We start from the raw sequence: 11,060 nt of genomic DNA on the forward strand, positions 1-11,060 counted from the left end.
TTATAAGTGTGGGCCAGATGAGAGTGATGATAACTCCGACTTGAGTAGAGTCAGAGAGGCAGATGGGCTTATTATGTAGGAGGTGGAGATAAGAGGACTTGATGTGGGGCTGATGGAGTGGCAGGAGTCAGGTTGACTCCCAGGTTTCTGATTTAAATAACAGTTTATGTGAATGACATTTACTGAAGTGGGGAAGACAAGTGAAATCCTTAATTCTATAATCCTATCAAGGCAGTGATTATTATGGTTCCAATGAGAAAATTACTCAACCTATTGTTGGTTTAATCTTTCTGAAACACAGTTTGCCAGACAACAATAATAGCTTGGCAGCTGACCAGATCATCAGTGCTTCAGGACTCACTCCAAATAGATGCTAATAGGATATTTTGATTGATAGCAACATTATCTCAAGAGACCGAGTTAAATTCCTGAAGTTCTAACCTGAAAGAACAAGGAGCAGAACCTCTGAATGACTGGACTCTTCATTTGAACCCTTGCACTAAATCTGTGCTATGAGAAGCTGAGATCTCCAGTTCCTCTTTTTTTGAGAAGAAATGCATTGTAGCATCAGTTGGGAAGCAGAGGGGTGGGAGGGTCTTATGCCCAGGTTAAGATAAAGCTAGCGTCACCTTCAGAACCTCTCTTATATTATGTTAGTCCTGGGGAGGGTAATTCACATAGTTCACTTTGAAACCAAGTAACAGAGTCTTAATTGAATTTTCCCAAGAAGCAGTTCTTGAAAATAGAAAAGAAAAAAAAACCTGACTGAATATTCAGGAAGCCTTATTCCTTCCCCACCCCCATTAGTCCTAGAGGGTGCCCTGACCTAGCCCCACACTAGAGGTCCCCACTTTGGCCCACCTAAGTCCTGGCCCTCTCTGTGGGGTGAGGAATTTGCAGGGCCAAAAAGATGTGCCCACCCAGAATCTGTGTTCTTCCTTCTAGACCACATTTCAGATACAAAAATCCTAGAATTCCCCATTCCAAAAGGGGGCTGGGGATTGGTCCTCCTCATACAACCCTATTTTCTGGCACCAAACTCGAAGGAGTTGGACCTGGCCTTCCAGGTTGTCGAGGACAAAGATAGAACCTATTTAAAAGTTTATTAGTGTGATTTAAATAGATGCCCTATGGTGTGTGGGCCTCCACTTGTCCCGGGCCCAGCCATTGTTGGGACAGACCTGAGTTATCCCCACTGCAGTGCATCAGTGCAGTGAGGATTGGTTATCCGTGCTGTGGCAGATGGTTTTGAGGGCAAATCTTGGCCTTTCTAAAATAAGGTTTGTGAATGGAGTTTATATAAAGTAACTCACTCTAGTAGAAGGTCTCGTGGGCTAGGGTAGCTAACCACGCTCACAATTGGGCCTCATCTGCACTGTCAATGTAAGAACATCCAAATCGGTAGGTATTTTTATGAGAGTTTATTTGAGCCAGACTGACAACATGCCAGGGAGCAGGATCTCACAGTGTCCCAGAGAATGACAGCTTTGCTGTTACTCATATACATTTGGAATTAAGGAGGGAATGTAAGTCAGTTACCTGAAGGTGGGAGAAAGCAAGGCACAGAGGATAGTTAACAAGAGTATGTGTTCCCTTGAGGGTGGTTACCTCCCAAAAGGGTCTGATAAAGAGGGTTCCCCTGGCATTTCAAAGGTGTGTGAACCTCGATGCACAAGAGCAATGGACAGGGCTTGCTTAAACCTTTTTGTAGGCCTGGAGCATGACTGCCTAGTTAGAAATTTATGATCAGATCCACCCGTGAGATTACTTTCCATTAGCTTTCTTTCCGAGCCCCTTCTTCCTCCATGGCACTTAACCCTGGCTGAGGTCGTGGGGAGCAGGAGGAGCCTGAGCAGAGTGGAGCCATGAGTTCCTGTCCTAGGTGTTTGCTCCTCGAAGGAATAAACATCAGTGGGACAGCTGGGCATTTTTCTGGACTCTGATGGGGCGGGGGGGCCTGGTTTCACCACCCAGTGTAACCATTGTCTTAAAGTCCTGCAGGACCTCAATAACAACACCTCTCTCTCTTCTTCTCCCTCTTTCTGGTCCCCTCTCCTTTCTCCACTCCCACCCCTCCTTGCCTTTTCTCTTTCCCCTCTCCCTCATCATCTGCAGTAAACCGCTCCCCTTCACGCTGTAGCGGGTTGAACCGCTCCGAGTCTCCCAACCGTGAGCGCAGTGACTTTGGGGGCAGCAACACCCAGCTGTGCAGTAGCAACAACCTCTACACTCCTGACTACTCCGTCCACATCCTCAGCGACGTGCAGTTTGTGAAGGTAACCCCCCCGGGTGGACCGTCCCCTCCATCCTGGCGGCAGAGGTGGCGGGGGAAGCGGGTCAGGATGTGCATCCCATCCCCCTATGATCCAAGATAATGTGACGATGAGGTTAAACCTCAGAAAGCCAGAGCCCGTGGCTCTTGTCCCTGTTGCTTCCAGCCCTGAAGCCCTCTCATTGCAGACCTTCCTCAGAAGTGGAGATAGGAAAAAAATGGGAGAAGAGAGATTCTAATATGCTAGCTCTTATGGTTTGTCATACTGGCCACATGACTTGTGGGAAAAGAAATGGGAAGTCACAACAGAGTAAGTGGTTCAAATATTTACTGAATGCCTGCACTGCGCTTGGCTCTGTCCAGGCATTGGTGAGTTATTGGAGCGAACAAGACAGCAAGCTCCTGCCTTTCTGTACTTTCCATGCTAGTAGGGGGAGAAAGATGATTAACAGATAACCACATAGATAAAACCTAGGTCAGTGATGGCGAACCTATGACACGCGTGTCAGCACGTAGCCATTTCTGATGACACGCGGCCGCATGCCAAGGATGAAACATTTGCTGCTCCTGAGGATGAAACATTTGCGACTAGAGTCTTGGAGTTAGTTTTTTCCTCAAAGTGACACACTACCCGAGTTATGCTCAGTTTTTTGGCGAAGTTTGACACACCAAGCTCAAAAGGTTGCCCATCACTGACCTAGGTCATTTCAGGTGGTGATAACGACGATGAAGGAAATGTACAGGGTGGTGGGATAAACGGAGGCTGCTTTAGAAATGGTTGTCACAGCAGGCCAAGCAAAGGGACATTTTTGCTGAGACCTGGAAGGGAAGGTGGGGAGAATGTTCAAGTCAAACAGCAGGCAGGAAAGAGCTGGGGGGTTCAAGGGTCTGAGCACAAGGGCAGAGGCTGCTGTGAGATGAGACTGGAGCGTTAGCAGCAATGTCAGCTGGCATTTTAGGCCAGAGTACGGCCTTTGGATTCTCTTTGAACTGGGAATTTTTGTTACCGTATTTTCCGGCGTATAAGACGACTTTTTATCCCAGGAAAATCTTATACGCCCAGTCGTCTAATACGCCGGAAAATACGGTAGGTTTGTTTCTCAGGTCTTTCCATTTGTCTTAGTTCATTCGGGGTGCTCTAACAAATTACCATAGACTGGGTGGCTTAAACAACAAACACTTATTTCTCACAGTTCTGGAGGCTAGGCGTCCAAGTTCTGGGTGTGGTCAGATCCGGAGTCTGGTGAGAGCCCCCTTCCGGGTTAGCAAATGAAAACCTCTGATTGGAATGGGTGGTTCTATACAAGGGAATTTGAAAATTCAAACTTAACACAGCTTTTGCTTTATTTTGGTGTTTGTTGGTTTCTCTTTAGTTTTGTTTTTGTAGTGTAAGTTAAGAGATGCTTTAGACTAAAGTTAAAAATTCCCTCCTCCTGATTTAATGGACTAGTTAGGGCCATGATGTAGGCTCTCTTTTACTGGCCTCTCCCACCCCTACCCCCCTTTTTTTTAACAGAGTTTTTGAAGAACCTAGAGAGAAACTTGTACAAAAGCGGTGTTTTTGTTGGTGGACGCCTCTGTGGCTGGCTGCAGGCAGTTTGTGAGGGCTTTCCATGTCCAGATAGAATGAAGTTCCAGAACTGGTTATAAGGTCCAGGAGTAAACTGACTTCACAATATGTTACAAAATTAGATAGAAAAGTATGCCTAGTGATTAAAATATTAACGCTGTGATTAATAGTGGTTAATAAGCTATGAAGATATCAAAGAATCCTTATACTTTTTTAAAAAAAATGTGTTTTGTAAATGTCATTATTAAACTAAGGATATTTGGCTAATGACATAATCTGGCTTGTATGACTGCAAGCAAGATGTCTCATCACCATCTGGTGGCAGAATCCCTAAATTGCAGGATCGTGTTTTGAGGGATGAAAGTTATAAAATGATAGGAGACGTCACATGGGTTAAAGGTGAACTCTGGCTAGGGCGCTGAAGGCCTGCTAACTCTCAGACCTTAGGCAAGTGCTTCAACCTTCCTAGACCTCACTTCCTTACTCGGAATATAGGCCATAGGAGACCTCTCGCGCCCACCCCATACAGTCATTATGACCAGCAAAGGTGACAGCACATACCTACGTGCTCTGTAAGCCGTTATGCACTATATAGATGGAAGGTCCGTCCTCATATCCCAACCTCTACCTGCAAAAGCAAGCCCTTCTGGGTAACACTAGCACCAGAGCTTTCACCAACGTCTGAAAACATAATCTCTAGTTCCATTTCTTTACGATACTTATAGTACTTCCAGTAGTATATATATGTATATATTATATTATTTCAATAAATAAATACTTCAATTATGTTCTAAGTTAGAAACTGAAAAGAGATTGTAAACCAATTTGGTAAAAACCAAAAAAAGCTATCAGGAATGAGTTTGATACTGAAAGTAAATAGTAAATTTGTCTGTGAGCTTCCTGGTCATAAAAGCAAAAAGCAGAAACAGTGGATCTTTATAAGTTCCCATCCGATATAAGGAAGTATATAATTCACCTAGAGAAAGGAGCTTCTTTCTGGCAATAATTTCTTGAAGGATATAACTATGGAAGGCTTCAAACACACACACACATATTGGCTTCATCTGCAGTTTTGCCAGAGTTCATGTTCTTCATATGGAGGTTTCTTATTTCAGCCTTCGACACAAGCTGGGGGTCTCATTCTTGCCAAACCCCCACTGACTGGCCCTTAGGAAGAGGGCTCTTGGCAATAGGATAAGCCTGTGTTTTAAACTTCTCTGTGGGCAGCCACCCTGCTAACTGAAGATGCCCTCTGTCCTCTCCAGGGTCTCAGATAAAGACTTAGCTCCTCCAGGTGCACGTTAAAGAGTCCAGAGCCAGTACTCAATTGGTTGGGCGTTGTCCCATGCACTGAAAGGTTGCCGGTTCAATTCCCAGTCAGGGCACATGCCTAGGTTGCTTGGCTTAATCCCCACTTGGGGGCATGTAAGGGGAAGCCGATTGATGTTTCACTCTCACATCGATGTTTCTCTCTCTTTCCTTCTCCCTTCCTCTCTCTCTAAAAGTCAATAAAAAAAATCTTTTTAGAAAAAAACAAAGATATAAGCATAACCAATGGACACAGACAGTAGGGGGGTGAGGGCATGTGCTGGGGGGTGGGAATGGCTGGGGAGAGCTCAATGGGGGGAAAAGGAGACATATGTAATACTTTAAACAATAAAGAATTTAAAGTTTTAAAAATAAAACAAAACAAAAAAACAAAGAGTCCAGAGCAAATAAAAATGACAGTGGGAACTCTGGTGGCAAACAAACAGGGTCCTCTCCTTATCTTCAACCCCTTGCCTGGTACAGCTTGGGTAAGGCCCTTAGTTCATGGATCCCAGGTCACGGAGGCCTGGGTTTCAAAGCACCCAGGTGGGGCTGCGTCACCATCTAGGGAAGGCTCTGCTCAGCTTCTCCTGAGCTTCTGCCCCTCTCTGCCTCTTCCTTCCAGATCACACGGCAGCAGTACCAGAATGCGCTCACCGCCTGCCACATGGACAATTCACCCCAGTCCCCCGACATGGAGGCCTTCACTGACGGAGACTCCACCAAGGCCCCCACGACCCGGGGCACACCCCAGACCCCCAAGGATGACCCTGCTGTCATCCTCCTAAACAACAGGAGCAGCCTGCCATGTAAGTCAGTCAGGCGGATGGGCCGGGCTGCCTTGAGGTGAGGACAGCCCTGCCTTCCTCCTCTTGGCTGTCCCGAGCTGCCCTCTTGTCCTCGTGGAGCCCGGGTCTTCTCCAAAGCAGAGAGGTGACACACGTGCTGTTCTCCCCAGGCAGCCGCTCCGATGGGCTGAGAAGCCCTGGCGAGGTTGTGTACCTGAGGATGGAGGAGATGGCCTTCGCCCAGGAGGATGTGACAGACTTCCAGGAGCACAGCACACAGCAGCTCTCGGGGTCTCCTGCAGCCATTCCCGCAAGAGCAGGTCCGGGAGGGAAACTGGGCCCCAGGAGCCAAGGGGGTCACCACCATAGGGCACTAGGATAGGGGAGCCTGGGATCCCAGCCCCCATGTAAAATGTCCCACCTCCTTACGCCTCCTAACATCTACTGAGCAGCTACCGTGCACCAGACCCTGGAAGACAGTGTGTTAGGAACTAGGCTTCCACCTGGGTTCAGAGCCTGGCTCCTTCCCTTAGGAGCTGTGCAATTTGGGGCAAGTTACTTTAACTGCAGATTCGGTTTTCTTGTCTTAATAGGTACATTTCCTTATGTTAATAGATACAAATTGCAGTAACTAGCTCATAAAGTAGCTTTGAGCATCGATGAGATAACACATACAGAAGGTACATTCCAGTGCTTGGTGCCATGCTCTCTAGTGCATAGTTATTGTTAGGCCTGCTTTGCAGATTAGGACATTGAAGTCAGCCATCACTCTCACTGGCAGGGCTCTTCCCTTCCTTTGAGGCCCAGGGACCAGAAGTAATCTGTAGGACTTGTCCTGAAGTCTGAGACGGTATCACCTCCTCTGAGAACTGGAGGCCTCTGTCTTGATGGTGGTGTTGCTCCGAGCTCCCAGCGTCCCAGCAGTCCTGAGGTCCTTCTGTTCTTGCCTAAGATATGCTTGCCTAAGATATGTTTGAACTTGTAGCTAACGCAGAAAATCTGGAACATAACATAATTACTGTTCCAGGACCTAAACTTAGAACTGATGCTCTTTTTCTCCCACCCACACTGAATTCAGTAGCTAAAACATGTACCAAGACATTGTATCAAAAGAATAAGAATGGAGGAGACGGGATAGTCTTTGGAGCTTATCTAATCCATCCTCCTCTGTGGCACGTGAGGACCCTGAGACCTGGAGAAGGGAAATGACTTGGCCCATCGGAATGCTGCATTAGAAGAGGGCCCAGCCTCCTGGCTCAGGCTGCAGTGCCATGTCCAGCACATCATTTTGCCTCCCGGGTTAGGTTCTTCCTGCATTGGCACTAAGAGCTGGGCTTCTTCCTGGCTCTGAGATTCTAGGGCTTTCTGCATTCTCACCGGGTTCAGTGGGAGAAGACCTGGCATGTGCTTAATTGTTGTTGTGCCCTGTGGTTTTCCAGGATCTGTACAAATAGAGGAAGGAGACATCACCATCTGTCCTCAAATGTGCTTTTTGTCTGGCAAAAAATGCTGAGGAGAGAACATCTTGTTCCCTTCTCTTTCCTGCCAAACAGGGTTTGAGTACTTAATTCCCACTCTTGTTCTCTCTCTGTTCCTTTTGTGGCACTAAAGTGCCCCTTGCTAAAGGCTTCCTGGGCACTCCTCCCTTGTTGGAGCCACTGCTGCCTTAGCACTGGTGCTGCACTCTCACCTGCTAAGAAATGTCAGCCAGAATCCTCCCACCGAGGTCCCTGGGTGGAAACACTTGTGTTCTTTCTTCTTTCCTTTCAGCATCAGATAGTGAATGTTGTAATATCAACCTGGATACAGAGACCAGTCCCTGCAGTAGTGACTTTGAGGAAACCATGGGCAAGAGGCTGCTGAGAACCTTGAGTGAGTATCTCCTCACCCACACGAAAGCCACCTACCAGCTGGGTAGTAGAAAAAGCATGTTAGGCTCTTCCTCATGGAGAGGAACCATTGACTCCTTTTGGGAGCCCTAGTGAGGTACAGTCGTGGGAATCCATCATAGGCCCTGGGCTGTTGCATCCTTGATCATTGGGGATCAGAGGATGGGAAAGGCATGATCCCGAGGCATCACATAGGCCTTACTCAGTTCTCTCCAGGAAATCTCCATTCCATTGGCACTAGCCTGGGTTTGTGGCTTGGTAGAGCTGTCATCTCAGGTGAAAGGTGCATCCTAGTCCTTCAAGATGTAAATATGCTGCCTGGCTGGCGTGGCTCAATGGTTGAGCATCAACCTATGAACCAGGGAGGTCACAGTTCGATTCCTGGTCAGGGCATATGCCTGGGTTGTGGACTCGATCCCCAGTGAGGGGCTTGCAGGAGGCAGCCAATCAATGATTCTCTCATCATTGATGTTTCTGTCTCTCTCTCCCTTCGTCTCTGAAATCAATAAAAATATTTTTTTTAAATGTAAACATGTTGATATCAGTAGCAGAGTACAATGCAGATTGCTTCCTGCCAAACTGTCTCCATGTCTGCTTCTATTTTGAAGAGAGCTTGGACCACCAAGAGAGTATGAATGCCCTCCGAGTCAGTCCTACAGATTGATCCTTACAAACTGTTTTCCAGGTGGTCGAAAAAGGAAGAGGTCACCCGATGGAGAGAGAGCCTCTGAGGAGAACTCCAATTTAACACCTCTGATCACATGATGGGCAGACGACTTTTGCTGGGTGTGTGACATTCCAGAGCTTTGGGGGAGAACCCACCCTCCCGTCATCTGCTTCTCCCCGAGGCCTCCCACAGGTGACAGAGCATTCCGCTTCCCTCGCCACCTCTTCACCCCTGTCAGTTTGGCAGACTTTCCCTCGTCGCCTCCAGCTGGACTCGGAGCCTTGCGGTGGCCAAGATGGAAGGAGGTGCCTCGAGTGGAACATGCTAGAAATGGCCTTGTCCACAGCACAGTCTGGGACTGGAGAAAACATGGCTCAAAGTTGACAATGCCACTCTGGGACCCCTAATGCCCTTTTTGTTCTTTGAGACCCCCTGATGCCATATTTCATGCGTAGCTTAGCTCAGAAGGTGCCGCTGACAGGCACAGCGGAGGCTGGAGCAGCAAGCATGACGGTTGTTCAGAAGATGCACCAAGAATTCCTCCGGAACTTCAGGGCAGCGGGACTCAGCCATGTGGGCATGGCGTTACAATACAGAGAACTGTTGGTGACCAGTTTCCTGTTAGATAAGGGCTCCAGCAGCCTGGGAACTGGGTCTCAGCTGGAGTGGAAAGAATGCAAGATGGAACCTCAAGTCACTGATTTTCCCAGGGACACATCTGCTTTGGCTCCCAGTCGGCAGTCACCGATCCATCAATCTGCTCTGGAAGAGGAGGAACCAGGAACAGAGAGATCCAATTGGGAGCCAGAGATGGAGCTTCAGGTTTTAAGTTCAAATCAGAGCAAATATATATTTACCCATATATATGTGTGTGTGTGTATGGAAAAATTCTAAGCTGTTGAAGCAAGTTTAGCCATGACAAACCAAAGAGTGCCCACGTCAGCCAAGAAGGATGCAAGGTCTCATGGGACTTCAGTGTGCATTGCACAGGAACATTGAAGAGTCACTTTCTCATCCACTCCCCCCACCCCTACCCCTTACTGCACCCCAGCAAGTTAGCCATGTGTACTTTATTCCAAGAACATACTAGATTTCTGCCATTTCACTTGGATGTGGGGGCAGATGCAATTCCAAGCATAACCATCAGATGGCAGGATGACTGCACGTACCTACTTGAATAAAAAAGTTCTGATCAGGACACAGAGCCAGCCTTAGGGAAAATGTGGAAGTGAAGGTCTTTGGGACCCCAAGTCCCTTTCTGATCTATCGCCCTGATCCAGTGCTGTCTGCTGAATCTCCAAACCATTCCCTAACTTTTCCCTGGAGTGGGCCACCAGGCTTACCTCCCCTTCCTCCACAACCATTACTCCTATTGCCCCATTCAACCAATAATCATATGATTCCTCTGGGTTATTTGCAGCTTACCCATAGGAAACTTTAACTCAGGGGTTAACTTGGGGTCCATCACCCCAGAGGGTCCATTGTTGGACTTCATAGGGTCTATGAAACCCCTACCACTAGGAATTTAGTGTCTGTGTTCTTTTGCCTGTTTTCCAGAGGGCTAAAGCTTTCATAGATCCTCAAAGGTCCCGGACCCACAAAAAGTTAAAAACTATTTTAACTGAAAGTGGAGCTTTCAGCCCAAAGTTTCTGCAATGCAGAGTGAAGTGAGCACTGGCAGTTTGAGACCGATTTTTAATTGTAAGTGGTCTTCGCAAGTGTCCTTGAAACTGATGGGGAGAGCTGGCACCCACCGAGAAGTGGAAGTCCTCGGAAATTCTTGGCACACCCTACACCCCACACAATCGCATCCCCTCTTCCCCTCCGAACTGGAGCAGGTGTTGCAGACAGGAGGGCCACGGCGTGTGGAAGTAAAGACTTTGCAGCTGGCGATGCCTTTCCCGGCAGCGTATTAGCGATGTATTACTGACTTCACATCCCTTGCCTGGCTCTGCCTAAGGCTCAGTAGTGCATGACTTATAGTTCCAAGGCTACCACCTGCCCCCAACACCTACTCTTGCCTGGTAGGAATAGCAAAGTGTCACCCCCTCACCCCGCCCTGTGCTGGGTGCCTCAGACCCAAACCAGGGGACTGAGTTTCAAGAACTGTTATGCAGTCTTCTTGCATTACCACTTAGGCCACAGGGCTCAGGCCACTGCTGTGTGTTACATCCATCCCTTTGCAGAATCCTTAAGGAGCCTGTCACCACTCTCATCCCTATTCCCCACCCCCAATTTTCTTCAGGTTACAAAAAGTTGAAAAAAAAAAAAAAAGGACTTTAATTTTAAAATAAAGCATTTATGAAGACTTAATGAATTGTAAATAATTTTTCAATAAAATGAAAATGCTTTCCTGGAATGTGACTGGTTTCCTTGCCCTGAATCTAGGCGTTCTGAAGTGGTTTCATTTGAGATGCAGGTTGGGTGGAGCTCACCTGTGATTATCTCACGGGGCCCACCTGCCTGAAGAGGCTCGGCTCTGAGGCCAGGTGTGAGGCTGCAGTCAAGGTTACAGGACGGCTCCGGTGCTGTACTTTGGGAAGACAGATAGGTAAGACTTTGCAGA

At 47.6% G+C, this 11,060-nt stretch overlaps 1 protein-coding gene across 2 annotated transcripts in view; it reads left to right on the forward strand.

The window, feature by feature from the left end:
• CNNM1 (cyclin and CBS domain divalent metal cation transport mediator 1) overlaps positions 1–10,847 on the forward strand; it is a 51,577-nt gene extending 40,730 nt beyond the window's left edge. For both annotated transcript variants that reach the window (XM_008144167.3, XM_008144166.3), the window contains 5 exons: positions 2,116–2,276; positions 5,776–5,959; positions 6,109–6,258; positions 7,709–7,810; positions 8,513–10,847. In XM_008144167.3, the coding sequence (XP_008142389.3) occupies positions 2,116–2,276; positions 5,776–5,959; positions 6,109–6,258; positions 7,709–7,810; positions 8,513–8,592 (677 nt within the window). In that variant the 3' untranslated portion in view covers positions 8,593–10,847. The remainder of the gene's footprint in view (positions 1–2,115; positions 2,277–5,775; positions 5,960–6,108; positions 6,259–7,708; positions 7,811–8,512) is intronic.
• The last annotated feature ends 213 nt before the right edge of the window (positions 10,848–11,060 follow it).

The sequence above is a fragment of the Eptesicus fuscus genome, chromosome 17 (genome assembly GCF_027574615.1).
Source record: "Eptesicus fuscus isolate TK198812 chromosome 17, DD_ASM_mEF_20220401, whole genome shotgun sequence".
Taxonomy (NCBI): Eukaryota; Metazoa; Chordata; class Mammalia; order Chiroptera; family Vespertilionidae; genus Eptesicus; species Eptesicus fuscus.